The sequence below is a fragment of the Tarenaya hassleriana genome, unplaced genomic scaffold, assembly GCF_000463585.1.
Source record: "Tarenaya hassleriana unplaced genomic scaffold, ASM46358v1 Cleome132, whole genome shotgun sequence".
NCBI classification, from domain to species: domain Eukaryota; kingdom Viridiplantae; phylum Streptophyta; class Magnoliopsida; order Brassicales; family Cleomaceae; genus Tarenaya; species Tarenaya hassleriana.
This window is the reverse complement of record NW_010963717.1, coordinates 71,000-86,342: the sequence shown is the minus strand read 5'-3', so window position 1 is coordinate 86,342 and position 15,343 is coordinate 71,000. Positions and strand designations below refer to the sequence as shown.

Genomic DNA, 15,343 nt, shown 5'->3' with positions numbered 1-15,343 from the left:
TCTTCCTCGGTTTCAGCTTGAATAACCTGGTCAGCTCCACCTTGAGAGTTATATTCTTCTTCTTCTTGAGCTGGAATTTTTCTGTCATCTTGAATTTCGGATGTATCAGTGGGAACTTCCAGGATTCCAAATCTGGTAGTTTCTTGGAGTTCCTCTGCTTGATTTTGATCAATCTTGCCCGTGGTTGTTAGATCTTTATACACCTGTTTCTCCTTGAAGATTACATCCCTGCTGACCACAATCTTCTTTTCATCAAGCAACCAAATCCTGTATCCTTTTACTCCTTGAGGATATCCCACAAAGATGCCTCTCTTTGCTCTGTTCTGTAGTTTCCCTTGGTTTGAGTGCACATAAGTCAAACACCCAAACCTCTTTAAATCCTTGATGAGGGGTTCTCTACCATACCAGATTTCAGCTGGTAACTTCAAGTCAATGGCTCTGGAAGGTGACACATTGATCAGATAGGCTGCTGTGTTTACAGCCTCTCCCCAAAACTCTTGGCCTAAACCTGAGTCTGAGAGCATGCTTCTAACTTTGTCCATCACTGTCCTGTTCATTCGTTCGGCGACTCCATTTTGCTGAGGAGTGTAGGTACACGTTCTATGACGTTTAATTCCTTGCTCTCTACAATATTTGTCGAAATACTGATTACAGTACTCCAAACCATTATCAGTTCTAAGATGCTTGATCTTGCGCTCAGTTTGAGTTTCTACCATAGTCTTCCATTCTACAAACTTGGAGAATGCCTCATCCTTGGTTCTGAGTAGGTAGATCCATACCATCCTAGAATGATCGTCTATGAACGAAATGAAGTATTGAGCCTTTCCCAAAGATGGTGTGACATTTGGAGAGCCCCATATATCCGAGTGGACATAGTCTAGGTTGTATTCTGAAACGTGTTTTCCTTGTGGGAAGGGTCTCTTATGAGTTTTGCCTAATACACAATCTTCACAGAAACCCATCTCTTCTGGTTTGAATCCCTCTAAGAAACCCCTTTTGCTCATGACTTGTAATCCTTTAAGACTCATATGTCCGAGTCTTTGATGCCAGAGTATGGACTGCACCTCCTTTTCTGCAACTTGAGATTCACCTAAAACTGACTCTCCTTGCAGTACGTATAGGCCCCTTTGCAATTTACCAATCATGACAAGTCTTGAGCCATTGTAGACTTCAAGTTTGCCATTTTGAGATCTGTAGCTTAATCCGATCTTGTCCAGAGATCCTAGTGAGATCAAGTTCCGTTTCAACTCAGGTATATACCTTACCTGACTCAAGACTTTGACACTTCCGTCATGTAATCTGATTCTGATCTCACCAATTCCTTTTACTTCGCAAGATCCATTGTTTCCCATTAAAACTCGCCCACCATCTGAGTATTCGAGCTTTGAGAACCAATCTTTCCTGGGTGACATGTGAAATGTACACCCTGAGTCCATGATCCAATGTTCTGTAGGTTCTAGATCTGAAACTGTGCCCTGATATTGCAGCAACTTCCCCTTGTTTCTTGGTTAATCCTTCCAAGTACTTCTTTCTGTTCCTGCATTCCTTTTTGAAATGCCCTTCTTTCCCACAGAACCAACAACCTGTTTCTGATTTTTCCTTTGGTTTATCCTTTGTTGTCTTCCATTTCTGAGTCTTTGCATTTTTCTTTGGACCTTTCCCTCGAACCAACAAACCTTCCCCTGTGTTTGCCTTTGCCTTAGATCTGAATTCCAATTCTTTGGAGTATATGGAGGATGTTACATCTTCAATTGATAGGTCATCTCTCCCTGAATATTTCAGAGTATCCCTGAGCTGATCGTACCTTTCAGGTAGGGAATTTAATAGGTGCATGACCTGGTCTTCTTCTGAAATTTCTACCTGAAGATCACTCAAATCACTGACTAGTTTCCTGAAGCCATCTATGTTTTCATCCATAGTTTTGCTGTCATCCATCTTATATCCGAACAATTTCTGTTTCAAGTACATCTTACTTGGAACAGTCTTTCGTAGGTATTCCCGATCCAAGGCTTTCCAGATCCCTGAGGCTGTATCTTCATGTTTCACCTTCCTCATGATCTGATCCGTAAGACACAAGAAGATTAAGTTCCGAACCTTTCTGCTAGTTTCATACCTCAATTCCTGAGATGATCCCTGATCAGATGATGTTTCTGACCTCCCTTCAGATTTCTTCTCGATCTTGGTCTCCTTTTCTTTAGATTCTCCGATCTGTTCATAGTCTCCTTTGATGTATTTTTCATCTAAGACCTTGTGCAATCTCAGAATTTCAAGACTTGCAAGTACCTTGTCTCTCCAGAGCGAAAAATCTAGTTTTCCGTCATACTTCTCCACATCCAACTTTACCACCGATAATCCTGATGCCATTGTTGAGATCTCCTGTCCTTCGCCAGTCACAGTCTCCCTGGATCGTTACCAACGGGGCTCTGATACCAATTGTAGATTCGGAGTAGGTTTCAGTCGATATGCGATTCTTGCAAACGGAATTTAGAGAACACAGAGGATTTACGTGTTCAGGTTCCTTTGAACCCTACGTCACGGCCAAGTAAAACCTGGCAAAACCACTAGAACGAGATCGAGAGAAGAACCCGACTGACTCACACAAAAGAAACCTGTGAGCTCAGTCTGTACAAAACTTGAGAGAGAAAACAAGAGAGAGAAAGCTTGAAGAACGCAAAAGAAAAGCCCACCCACCAACGAAGAAGATGACTCGAGTTTATAACAACCCGGGATATCAATTTACTGAATTGACCTTATTTAACGGACTTAAAACCAGACGTCTCTCTCTCGAAACCTTCTGCATAATACAGAGGTTTACCAGATTTGCAGAACACCTTCTACACCGAGGCATGATGATCTATTTTTATTTATATCTGTAATATATATTGTCCATGGATTATGCATATTTGTATAAAATCAACCATCAAGTACATGGTTTATATATGGTCCATGGATACGGTCAAGGTCCAAATCCATCTCCTTATGCATACATACGTATACATATATCTATATATAATATTTTAATAAAGATTCCATCTAACCAACAAAAAAAAAAAAAAAAAAAAAAAAAAAGGGAGCCTATAAATACGCACTCGGGCTTCATCATGTTTCCCATCCCCATCTCTTACAGAAATTAATTATCACAAAAAAAAAAAACATATACAAAGAGACAAAACTGAGATGAAGGGCTTCTGTTTCATTGCTTCTCTTCTTCTTCTTCTGCCCGCTGCTTCCTTCTCCAAGCCCACTGACTTCGTCCCTTCGAGGGCTACTCACTACACCACACCCGACGGCAAAGGCACTCCAAGTACGCCTATACATACATACATATATACACACACATATATATACATACACACACATATATATATATACATATATTTCATTATATATATGCATGCATGCAGGTGGGGCATGTGGATATGGTGAATCTGGAAAAGACATGAACTATGCTAAAGTGACCGGTGTTTCCAACCTTTGGTACGGAGGAACCGGCTGTGGCGCCTGTTATCAGGTATCTCTCTCTCTCTTTTTTTTTTTCTATTTATTTTCTTCATGTATTGTAATTTTAATGACGTCACTTATATATGTGTGTGTGTGTATAGGTGAAATGTACAATGTATCCGTACTGTAAGAAAGAGGGAGTGACGGTGGCGGTGACGGACTACGGGCAGGGTGACCGTACGGACTTCGTGATGAACAAGGCAGCGTTCGCCCAAATGGCTCGGCCCGGAGCTTCTGGCCGGCTGATATCGTACGGAACGGTCGACGTCACGTACCGGAGGGTGCCATGCAGATACGCCTCCCCTAACGTCCGTATCAAGATCCATGAGAACAGCCGCTACCCTGACTACCTGTCCCTCGTCCTCCTGAACGTTAACGGCGTTAACGACGTCAAGGCCATCGAAGTCAAGGTAATTCCAATCTTTTTCAAAAATTCTCCAAACGAATCACAAACCCTAATACATTTATCAAACATATAAAAACTTTATTACTGGGTACTAATAATAATATTAGCAATATATATATAATGGCTCTTACATATGCTGCAAACCCTATATCGGACCATATTATCAAATGGTGTCATGAATAATGTGATGTTATATATATATATATATATATAGATATAATGGGTTTTACATGCTTTCAAGAGATACATTCAAATGTCTATATATGTTGATTAAATGGTGTATATATGTGCGTATATATATATATATAGGGGTATCAAGGAGGGTGGGTAAGGATGAGGAACGCGTACGGTGCGGTGACTACCTGTCCCTCGTCCTCCTGAACGTTAACGGCGTTAACGACGTCAAGGCCATCGAAGTCAAGGTAATTCCAATCTTTTTCAAAAATTCTCCAAACGAATCACAAACCCTAATACATTTATCAAACATATAAAAACTTTATTACTGGGTACTAATAATAATATTAGCAATATATATATAATGGCTCTTACATATGCTGCAAACCCTATATCGGACCATATTATCAAATGGTGTCATGAATAATGTGATGTTATATATATATATATATATATAGATATAATGGGTTTTACATGCTTTCAAGAGATACATTCAAATGTCTATATATGTTGATTAAATGGTGTATATATGTGCGTATATATATATATATAGGGGTATCAAGGAGGGTGGGTAAGGATGAGGAACGCGTACGGTGCGGTGTACGACCTGCCAACCCCGCCAAAGGGGAAGCTGTCGGTGAGGGTGTTGGTCCACGGCTCGGCCGGCGAGACATGGAAGCAAGCCACCGGCGCCATCCCTTCCCTCTGGAAACCCAAAGCTATCTACGACTCCACCATCCAACTCTACTGAATTGATACGTCGACCAATGAATGATATCATATGGTTTCAAAAAAATATATGGTTATTTATAAATAATAAAAATTCGTATATACATATATATATGTGTATATATATGAATGAATAAATTTGTGGGCTTGTGAATGTCGTTTGCCTTTTGTAATTATTTTACGTTCAAGTTCAAATGAATAAAAAAGTATAATGCGTTTGTCTGTTCTTCGTTCTTTTAGATATTATCTTAATATTTTAATGAAAAAACTAGGGTCAATGGCTAAGTGTAGATATACGAGTAGTTGACCAATAAAAAATAAAATAAAAAAACGAAAATTTGAAGCGATTTAACGTAAAATAAAATAATTTAAATCAGGCCGGCATTTATTATATGGGCCGGCTCTATGGCCCAAGTAAATCGAAACCTTGGGGCGTCAGTTTCTGCGACGAGGTAGGTGTTCGCAGGCCACCGGAGACGAGCGCCGGCGACGAGGGGGTTGATCTCCGGAGATTCTCCGTTTCGAGACGGTGGAATGAGGTTTATCTGGTTGATCACGGAGGCATCTCTTTTCTGTAGGATAATTGTAAAAATCCTAGTTTCCTTCACTTGTTAGGGTTTAAGAATTCTGCGCTCTTCAACTCTTTTTGTTCGAGCGCTTCGAATTTGGTCGATTTTGTCCGGAGGTCGGATACATTTTCCCGAATGGATTGATTAATTGAGTTGGAGAAGGTTTTTTCTCGGAGAAGATGCCGCAGGTGAAGATCATCGCGAAGAATTTCATGGACATGGTGGCGGCTCTTCCCGCCGTCAAGCTAGACAAGCTCTACAACAATGTATTCATCTGCGAGGCCATTCTCAGGTTAGGTATCAAAGATGAATTCCATGATTTTAGAATTCCCTCAACTTAGGAGTGAAATTCGAGTTCAGGAGTTTGCGAATGATCCTGGGTTCGATTTGAGAACACATTCTATTGTAGACGAATTTTGCTTTTGTGTTTACTCAAGATAATTATTGTGATGTCAGGTCTTTGCCTCCGCTGGCCAGGAAATATGTATTACAGATGTTGTGCATTGATGTGCCGGTGCCCGCCAAGCTGATGGAAGAGTGGGTGCTTGTAGAGGGTGTCTCTAAGCACAAAGTCGCAATCAATCGATTAATTCAATTATGAATTCTTTCAGAAACGGTAGATAGGTACGTAACAATGTTCTTTTGCTGTGACTTTTGTGTAGGATACTAGGATGTTGATCATTTCTGATTTGAAGTTTTTACTTATATGGTAATGTGGCGATTACTTGGATCTTCTTTGGAGGTTGTAATTTGAGTAAGGATATAATTTTTCCAGTGAGGATATCTATCTATCTTTCTTCCCCTTGGCATTGAACACATAACTGAGAATTCCAAGGAAGGTTTAGTTCGAAGTTGGAAGTAACTTTTGTCTTTCTCTTGTTATTGAACATTAAATTGGGAACTCAATGTGGCCTTGTCTGTGAAGTTATTTTGTTAGTTAAGCTCTGTACTTGCAGCAAGCAGACAGTTCCAGTTTATTTTTCGGAAATATTTAAGTTTGGCTTCAAGTATTTACTGAAATTATGAGTTTCTACTTTTTCAGGAAAAAGGAAACTAGTTACCGACTAAATCCCACATTTCAGAATAATCTTCGGAGACACATAATATATGGGTAAGTTTTTGTCTTGGTTCGTCGGCTTCTATGGATCACCCATTTCTTTTGTTTTTCCCTCTTTCCTGATTTTTATGCTCATGGTGTAAACTTGAATTTCAGTGGAGTTTTCCCTAGGGAACCCCTGCCTTCAAACAATGCCATTAAGCTCCCGAGTCAGCAAGAACTAGAAACACATGCCCTTGAGTAATGGGAGGTGCGACTTTGCAAATATGCATTGAGAATATCTTATATATTCACTAAGAAGTAATTGCGTAAGAAACTCAGTTATGTTGGGTTTTTGTTAACATCTGATGGTCTGCACGTATGTTAACCAGCGCTTCCTTCTACAACTCATAAATTCAGCTCAAGCTGATAAGCTAACGGGCATCAGTTCTTCAATGAAGAGGATTTTCCAACGAGGTCTTTTGACTCAAAGGTATTGTTGCGTTGCATATCAATTCTGCCCGATGACTGCATAGATACTCTTTATCCAATACAGTCCACCTGATCCTGCAGAGACGGAGATGGCCCGATATTAACCGAGAATGGTTTCCAGTTTTTGGTACGCAAGGCGTAAATCATTGACCATTTTACTCCTTCTCAATTGTATCGATGTTAATTATCCTGTTGACTCTGATACGCAGCTAATGGATACAAATGCACAGCTTTGGTACATTATACGGGAATGCATGGCCAATGCTGAGGTTTGTGTCATGCCCTTAACCAAGGTTAAGTTGTGTTTGAATAACCAAGTGCCACCATGGTTGAGGAGCGAGATGAGGATCCAGCAGATCTCATTTCATTTTTGCTAGAGCTTAGTTTCCATGCTACTGGCGAGGTAGAACATAAGTTTCTCAAGTGAATACCTTGACCGAGATTCAGAGAAATACGATCAAGGACCTTACAGACTTGGGATTGGTCAAGCCTCTACAGGTTATGCCAGGGTGTATGCTTACTCAGCGTCTAAAATTTTACGCCTTTTTGCGAGGTAGAAAAGCTCGTGAAGGGGATTTTCTCTTTGATGAAATCTATATTTTCAGGGCGGAATACCAACTTCCTAACCTTGCAGTTGCTGGAGTTACGAAACAAAGTTTGAGAACGGAATCACGTCAGGACAGGTGAGTGATTACTTGCATCCTAAGGAAAGGATAACTCAAATCTGTTGTTTTTCGAATAGTTTTGATTTTTTTTTTTTTCGTATAGTATTTTAATTTTTTGGTAATTCTACCTAGAATTTATTATCGGTTTCTAAGTAATTTTTTTATTAAAATTTCTTATTGATATTCCCCTCTCATTCTCAGCTTTTCATTCTTTAACATTTTATTTTGTCAGCAATAATTTTTTCCAGCATTTATATATATATATATAAAGTAGTTTGTGCCAAAGGAGTTTGTTGACGAATTATAATTATACCGCTTTATAATTTTGATTGAAAATTATTTCTTTTCGGATTTGGTCATACATTAGAAAATATATTGTATAAATTTTTAGTCTTTTTACCTTTAGATGCATAATTAAATTACAGATTTAACATTAGAAAAACTGAATTATAAATATAAAACATTTTGCAAAATTTTTTTTAATATATTTTTTTTCTAATTTTCAAGGTATACAAGAACATTAGATACTTCAATTTAAATTTTAGAGAAAGAATTAGATATAGCAAGGATGTGAAGTAACTGGATACATGAGTTAATTAAATATAATTAGAAAAATGGCCCTAACCAAATGGACATTGAAGCATTAATGGGCCTTGCGGCCTTGATGGGCTTAATTAATTGCCTTTAATGGGTCTACAGTATTAATGGGCCTGTTGGCCTTTAATTTAAAAAGGTTTTCCAAGAGAGACTTCCCGCCCATGCGGCTACAAAAGTTGAACGCATAAAATTATCACACGCGCACTGATGGCGCGTGAACGACACCGCCCCTAAATCCTCGGACAATAGTCCAGCGGTTTTGCCCAATTTTCATCAAAACAGGAAACGAGGCGCGTGGGACAAAACCAAGCTGTTCATACATAATTAAAACCCCGTAGTTTTTTTTTAGTTTCTTATTTTTCTCAACCCATCCCGATATTAATTAAGACTTTTGTTAAAGTTAAGTCAAAGTTAAAATTCTAGTAACGATAATTTTATACATAAAACTTTTATATTATCCTTTTTACAACGAATAGTTTGTCCGGTCGAATTCTAATGACAAATTTAAAATACAATCCCATTGATACAGCAACATATGTTTACCTTAGCTATTGGTTTATAAATTTTTTTCAAGATTTAATAAAAATTGAGAAAAAGGAATTGGGTGAAAAAGTTAATAAAAATACAATGTGTGATTAAGTCAAGGAAAAATAGTAACAACATTTGCTTTACAATTTTTAATTAAATTTCAGTAGATTTTAGCCAATTAGCTAAACATATGTTTCACATCCGTTATTGTTGAGGTGATTATTAAAAAAATATATACCGAACCATTTTCGGAGTCAATTTAATATAATTAAGAAAAAAAAACTAAGAGGATGCAAGCAAAAAGGGCCTAATAAATGAACCTTGGGCCTTTAAATGGGCCTAAATGTCTTTATTGGATCTACAGTCGAAATGGGCCTCTCGGCCTTTAATTTCAGACTCATATAAGGCTTTCTAAGAGAGGCTTCCCGCCCAAGCTGCCTTGACCGCATCAAATTATCACACGCGCACTGATGGCGCGTGAACGACACCGCTGCGAAATCCCCGGACTATAGTCCAGCGGTTTTGCCCAATTTTCATCAAATTAGGAAATGAAGCGCGTTGGGACAAAACCAAACTTTTCGTAACATAATTATAATTAAAAAAATAAAAATAAAAATATACAATATATATGTAATATATATCTTTTAATTAAAATATATCCACCTTCTAATTAAAATATTTTTGCAAAAATAGATCTTTTATAATAATTAATTAGTTTATACCCAGTATATTGTCGGGATATCTATGAACTAAATGTAACTCAATATTTATGGATAAAAATAATATTAAATAAAATAAATTTAGTTTTCGGAAAGCGATTTTCTATTTATTTTAATGAAAACCCCAGATATTTTGTTTAATAAAAGATATAGTGTTTTTATTAAAATAAACTGCAGTTACCGAAATAGTTTTAACATAATTTAATCAGTGACGGGTTATATGAAATATCTCATAATTTAAAATGCTGATCATTTGTTATATGTGGACTTTTTTTCATATATTAATGAAAAAAACGTCACGCACTTGTTCTATACATAAGTTAAACTACATGGTTTTCCATATTCTTAAAAAACAACAAGCAGTTGACTTCTGCATCCGATAAACAGCGTGCTTTTCGAAAATGTAGAAAACAGCCAGCAGTCGGCTCGTGCAATAGTAAAACGGCATGCTTTTTGCACAGAGGGAAAAAACAGCAAACAGTTAGCTTACGTGCCAGCTAAACGACACGGCTTTCCGGGATACTGGAAACAGCACGAAGTTGGCTACCGCATGGGAGAAACGACATGGTTTTCGGAAATATTTCAGGCAGCAAGCAGTTCGCTCGTGGATGAGTTCAACGGCATGCATTTCGCAGAAAAGCTAAAACAACAAACGGTTGGAAACAACATGGATTTCAGAAATATTAGAAAACAGCACAAGCCTAAGATCTAAAATGCTCTACATAAATAAATCAAAAGAGAAAGATAAAATGTTGCTGCCCAGGATCGAACTGGGGACCTTTAGTGTGTAAGACTAACGTGATAACCACTACACCACAGCAACATCAGTTGTTAGTTGCGTAGTTTGTTTATTCACAACCCTAAAATCAACATTGTCACATGACGGACGAAATAGCTAGCAAGTATTTTGCTCTTTAACTGTAGGAAAACCGCTACAAGTTATTGCTAAGGAGACAACAAAGTAATGGTGGAACCAACCAGCGTCATCATCTATCGTTCAAAATTTTTCTTCCACGTTATTAAAACCCAACTAATACAAGACTGCCATATTCATCTTTGATGAACTAATTGATCTCTGCAATTTCAAGAGAAAACACACCCAGATGAAGATTCTGAATCTACTCCCGGTGTCAACCCATACAGCAATTTGCCTTTACCTTGCGCCTACTTGCTGGCTGACGATTCTGACTCTGGGTTACTCTCGCCCGTGTTTGTGTTTGCCTTTGCATTCGCGTTAATTCGTGCCATGGCACGTTTCTCGGCTTCTTCTATCTTTTTAAATGTATGATCCTGTGTGGCAGCCAACATTTGCTCCACGGTTTTCTTCTCTCCTTGGAGCTGAATCTCCATTATTGACTCTGCTTGCACGTCTATTGGTTTGAAGTACTCTTCAATGTTGGCCTCCTGTAAGAGTTAAACACCTAAAAAGGGTTAGCCAGGGAGGGTAATGCCAAAACCCGTAAATGGTTTGGATGAGGACTAACCGTTTCTTCGAGCTGCTTATTCAAATTCTGCATCTCCTCAACCATTCGGCGGACCTCAGATAATATAAGTTGCTCTGGGAGTCTATTTATCTCATCTTTCTTCTGTTGAGCCTGAAAATAGAGGTGACACACTCATTCACATCATTCAGATCATGGTTATGGTTTTCGATCCTATGAAAAAACAACCCTTTCGGTGTTCCTCAGCTTTTACGAAATCCCGGATATCCAATCGTACGAGAGACAATTCCAAAATACAAGGTAAACTGGAGGATCATATGGCGCGTGAAATTTGAGCAAACATGAACCAAACCATGCCTTCCTAATCAGGCTTTAGTTTCTAAATGACTTAACAAGGACGAAGTTCTAGACCATTTTTTTTTTCTCAAATCTGTGGATCCCAGCTAAATTCATTGAACAATTTAAGGAATGAAGTTTTAGCATCTATTGCTTCTTAGGTTTATCCCCGAACACAAAAACGAGGTACAACTATGGGGAAAACGAAATAAAATACCATCTGGAGACGCTTCTCAAGCTGCAACCTGTAATTCCGAATCCTCCTTTCTTCATACCCAGAGAGGACTCTGACATAGAACATTGCTTTTCTCCCAAATTCTAAAAGCTTGTTCATCTTTCAGTAAAATTCGAATGCCCCGGAATCACCCGTTTCCTAAACCACCAATGAAGAAAACAAATTCAAAATCAAACTAATGGCATAAACAACAAAACATCTGTCATGTTTCAAGAAGTTTTTGCGAATCACAACGAAGAAATTGGCGGGGTAAATTAGGCCTCCGACGGAATCAGAATACAACACACGAAATCTCAGAACCACATAGACAACAAAGCAAAACATACACGAAAATCATCCAAATTGTGATGAACACAGTCGCGAATTTGTCATCCTAACCGGTCAAATGGGTAATCGGATTCGTGGATACGAAGAACCAACTCGAAACCTAAAATCGAAGTAAAACAATTAAGAAGTAAACAGATCACGAGGAATCGCATACAATCACAGAAATCAAACTAGGTTTAAGAAATTAACTATAAAAATTCCCGGATTATAGGCTTGAACGTGATTCTTGGGAAATCAGAGAAGGCAGATGAAGAAGAAGAAGAACGGAGAAATACGAGTACAGAAAGCGGAGAGCGAACCTACACAGCAAAAGGACGACAAATCAGAGGGCGGAGGCGGCGGAGGAAAGAGCCGGCGGTGGCGACGAAGACGCGACGCCCTCTCGGTGACTTCCGCTCTACTGGACGTTAACGGTGCAATCCGACGGTTCCCATTAACCCACACTCCTTTTTCTTTTTAATTCTTTTAATTTGGGCCAAAACTTTGGGTGTTTTATCTTTGGGCCTTTAACATTTTCTTGTTGAAGTTGGGCTTTTTCATTTTCCGTGATTTCAGTTCACTCCATTTTTTTGTAGTTTTATTGAAATCCAAATATTTCGGGGAGACTAACTACACATTCCTATATTATGGTATTGAATTTTAGGACAACGATTCGCTTTTTTTTTTTTTTTTTAACAGTATCTCACACACTTTTTTTGTTTATTTTTATTTATTTATTTACAATCGTGGGTCCATATATTTTGATTTCGATAGGGGCTTTGTAGAAAAGGAGAAAGCGACAGCGTTAGCCGTCTCTCTTCTTCTTCTTCTTGTTGCTCCTCTTATCCACCGAATTCTTAAGCTGCAGAAACAAACAAACCAGCAATCAGAGAAAAGGGAAAGTTACCAAATAAATGAACGTGAGAAAACGCTGAATATATATATATATATATATATATATATATATATATGTGTATATATATAACTTACCAAGATGATGGAAAGGCGGACAAAGAGGGAGGCGAAGTCGGAGAAAAGAGTGAGGGAGTGTTTAACGAAGTCGAGATCACCAAGGTGAGCCCTTTCCACGATTGCTTGAGTGTCGACCACCACATACCCCACGAACAACACCAACCCAACGTACAACTGCCCCTCTCCCCATTTTGTTCATCGCTTTGTTAAAATCCTCATCTTTTGGGTTTATATTTCAAGAAAAATGAAGATGGATGTACCTCAAACTCGAAAATGGCAGCTGATCCGCCGAAGACGGAAGAGAAGAGATGAAGCCACACAAGGATGGAGAGACCTGACGAAAGGAAGCCCCCGAGGTAGAGATACTCCCTCCGTCTTGACAACAGTGCCGCTGCGGAAAAACAGCCGAAAACCAATGCCGTACCCACGAACGCAGCGACCAAGATGCTGTAACAATGGCCGCCATAACGCCAAATCTGTTATCTCTCACCCTTACATGATCGTTTTATATTCTCTCTAAAATCACCTAAGATTCCTTAAACTTTGTCGGAGATTAAGATTACCAAACATTTTCACTTTCACTCTGTCCGCACATTTGTGAGACTGAAGACGAATTTGACTCATCACTACTTCTCTTGCATTTGATCATCTAGATGAAAACAAAAGTTCCCTTTATTCTGGCATTAACCCACATGACGATATGGGAGAATAAAAGTACCTTGGATCCAAGCTCACAGTCAACTCAACCAGAGGACCGATTGAAGCACCTTGAAGAAGAGCAGATGCCATCAGAAGAGCGACCCTCTTTCTCTGCGGAAGACGAATAACAAGTAGGGTAAAGACAACATCAGTAAAAATCCAGGGTGACTCAAAACTACCAGAACAGCGACAATCAGATTTTAAGCTACCAATAAATGATTACCTCTTCGAATGGAGGCGTAGAAAGCAGCCAAATCATGCTTCCCAAGCACCCGAACATCGTCAGAAGGCCTCCGACGTTCCATAGCAGATGAAGGTAAGCTCCGATGGCCGCTGCGACCAGTGCGCAGCACAAGGTGAGATACACCTGCAAATTCAGATCGTTACAAAAAAAAGGGGGGTCGTAGTCTGCACTGCCCTAATGACTAGCAAATTAACCTCGCTATTCCAAGATTATTTTGGCAATCGAACAAAGAGACGTACCAAATCGGTGAGATATAGATCTGCGAGTTTTGGAGGATTTATCCTAAAATCCGCTGTGATCGACTTACCAATCGACACCTTAAACAAAGTATTCCCTAAATTCCAAGCAGATGCGCTAACTTCGTAGATTTTCTCGGCAACCAAACAGGTGTCGTTGGAATGAGAGCAGAGGATATGTTGTATCTTACCTGTCTAAGATGCTGCTGAACGACTGGAGAGATCTGATGGAGGCTCTTAAGAGAATCATAGGTCCAGGAATCGCTTGACTGAGTGTAGAAGAAAGAAGAGAACGCATCCATGTTTGTTTGGCGAGAAAGAAACGCGAGAAAACGAGAGAAAATGCGCTTGCGGGGCGTTGGCGCGGACAGGCCGAGAGTATTTATAGTCACCGAACAGTCGGCGGTGTGCTGGACTTCATGAAATTTCTCGCGTCTGGCCTTCGAATATCCGAGAACTACCTCGAAAACCGCTGCCACCTGTGCAACGTTTTTTAATAAGACCCCCATACTTCTGAAAACTCATAATTTAACCCCGAAAGAAATTAAATCACAATTGAGGCCAGTAATCATTTGGGTAAAGTCGATGAATGTTTTCCTTTCTCTGCAGGAAAGAAAAACGTAGATGCACAGAAAAATACATTTTTTTTTTATCGCATAAACCATTTTTGTTGATTTAGTATTAGTTCTCAACAGTTAATGAAGAGACCGTCTGCGGTTTGGCAAACGCAGAAACTGCGTTAGCGACCTCTTGATGCGGCTGCGTTAGCGATCTCCTGCATGACAAGCCTTCGTTCTCTCAAGCTGTTGTGAACGGGAGAGAAGAAATCGTGTCGGAGTGCGTCCTCAGCGCTGATCCTTTGACTGGGGTTAACCGTCAAACATTTGTCCACCAGATCAAACAGCGCTCGCGGAATCGCGATCAGGAAATCGCTGCGTTTGGTGTTCAGTCTACACCATTCCCTCAAGTCCACTCGCCGCAAGTACCGTGACTCGTACAGCTCCTAGTGGAACAGCAACAACAATATGGCCAACAACATTACTCGGATATACATATTTTTCCAATGGTTACAGATTTGAATACTTAACCATTTGAATAAAACACAATTTATGTGGACCAATTGCTAATGCTACCTTACACACATACATACATATAGATAGGTGTATATACAATATCTATGTAACCTATGAAACGGACAATATAGGACAACATACCTGAGGAAATGAAGATTCACGGTTGTGCAGTTTGGCCACTTCCCATAGTTCTTCACTGCCTCTTAACTTTGCAATTTCTTTCATGTTCCTGATAATCAAGAACTGGATTGTAAGCAATGAAAAGAAGGCGAAAAATACATTTTTACGTTGGTTCAGACAAGAGCGAAGAATCAGTTTTTACGTTCGATCAGACAAGATAGGACGCTTACTGTTCAGGGTCACCAGTGAAGGGAGCTCTTCCGG

At 39.2% G+C, this 15,343-nt stretch overlaps 3 protein-coding genes, 1 non-coding gene and 1 pseudogene across 8 annotated transcripts in view; 2 read left to right on the top strand and 3 right to left on the bottom strand.

Moving 5' to 3' along the window:
• The first annotated feature begins 3,115 nt into the window (after window positions 1-3,115).
• Window positions 3,116-5,022, top strand: LOC104807927 (expansin-like B1). Its single transcript, XM_010533379.1, has 5 exons — window positions 3,116-3,304; window positions 3,405-3,511; window positions 3,603-3,911; window positions 4,217-4,329; window positions 4,635-5,022. The coding sequence occupies exons 1-4, from the start codon at window positions 3,178-3,180 to the stop codon at window positions 4,286-4,288; spliced, it is 615 nt and encodes a 204-aa protein (XP_010531681.1). The 5' UTR covers window positions 3,116-3,177; the 3' UTR covers window positions 4,289-4,329; window positions 4,635-5,022.
• A 201-nt stretch (window positions 5,023-5,223) lies between these two features.
• LOC104807926 lies at window positions 5,224-7,809 on the top strand (annotated as a pseudogene).
• Window positions 7,810-10,166: 2,357 nt separating this feature from the next.
• Window positions 10,167-10,239, bottom strand: TRNAV-UAC. The gene has a single exon. It is a non-coding gene; the product is annotated as a tRNA-Val (tRNA).
• A 140-nt stretch (window positions 10,240-10,379) lies between these two features.
• On the bottom strand, window positions 10,380-12,482 carry LOC104807925. Of its 2 annotated transcripts, none has more exons than XM_010533376.2 (4): window positions 12,056-12,482; window positions 11,412-11,567; window positions 10,901-11,011; window positions 10,380-10,820 (listed from the first exon to the last, which is right to left on the bottom strand). In XM_010533376.2, the coding sequence occupies exons 2-4, from the start codon at window positions 11,526-11,528 to the stop codon at window positions 10,581-10,583; spliced, it is 468 nt and encodes a 155-aa protein (XP_010531678.1). In that variant the 5' UTR covers window positions 11,529-11,567; window positions 12,056-12,482; the 3' UTR covers window positions 10,380-10,580. The 2 variants fall into 2 exon arrangements, with proteins under 2 accessions (XP_010531678.1, XP_010531679.1); XM_010533377.2 differs by having other exon boundaries at window positions 10,429-10,820; window positions 12,060-12,481.
• Window positions 12,483-12,495: 13 nt separating this feature from the next.
• The window catches only part of LOC104807924 (bax inhibitor 1), a 7,474-nt gene continuing 4,626 nt past the window's right edge, over window positions 12,496-15,343 (bottom strand). For 3 of the 4 annotated variants that reach the window (XM_010533372.1, XM_010533373.1, XM_010533374.1), the window contains exons 13-16: window positions 15,310-15,342; window positions 15,101-15,188; window positions 14,078-14,889; window positions 13,630-13,773 (exon numbers count right to left, since the gene is read on the bottom strand). In XM_010533372.1, the coding sequence (XP_010531674.1) occupies window positions 14,626-14,889; window positions 15,101-15,188; window positions 15,310-15,342 (385 nt within the window). In that variant the 3' untranslated portion in view covers window positions 13,630-13,773; window positions 14,078-14,625. Of the gene's footprint in view, window positions 12,598-12,725; window positions 12,882-12,967; window positions 13,155-13,425; window positions 13,518-13,629; window positions 13,774-14,077; window positions 14,890-15,100; window positions 15,189-15,309; window position 15,343 lie in introns of those variants that run through there. The other variant, XM_010533375.1, reaches the window with a different exon arrangement.

Bases quoted from the DNA above. Each gene is read 5' to 3' on its own strand.
- LOC104807927 (XM_010533379.1), top strand. From the start codon at position 3,178: ATGAAGGGCTTCTGTTTCATTGCTTCTCTTCTTCTTCTTCTGCCCGCT. The intron at 3,305-3,404 runs GTACGCCTATAC...GCATGCATGCAG, and splicing joins CGACGGCAAAGGCACTCCAA to GTGGGGCATGTGGATATGGT. The intron at 3,912-4,216 runs GTAATTCCAATC...ATATATATATAG, and splicing joins TCAAGGCCATCGAAGTCAAG to GGGTATCAAGGAGGGTGGGT.
- LOC104807925 (XM_010533376.2), bottom strand. From the start codon at position 11,528: ATGAACAAGCTTTTAGAATTTGGGAGAAAAGCAATGTTCTATGTCAGA. The intron at 11,012-11,411 runs GTATTTTATTTC...CTCTATTTTCAG, and splicing joins TTGAGAAGCGTCTCCAGATG to GCTCAACAGAAGAAAGATGA. The intron at 10,821-10,900 runs GTTAGTCCTCAT...TAACTCTTACAG, and splicing joins ATAAGCAGCTCGAAGAAACG to GAGGCCAACATTGAAGAGTA.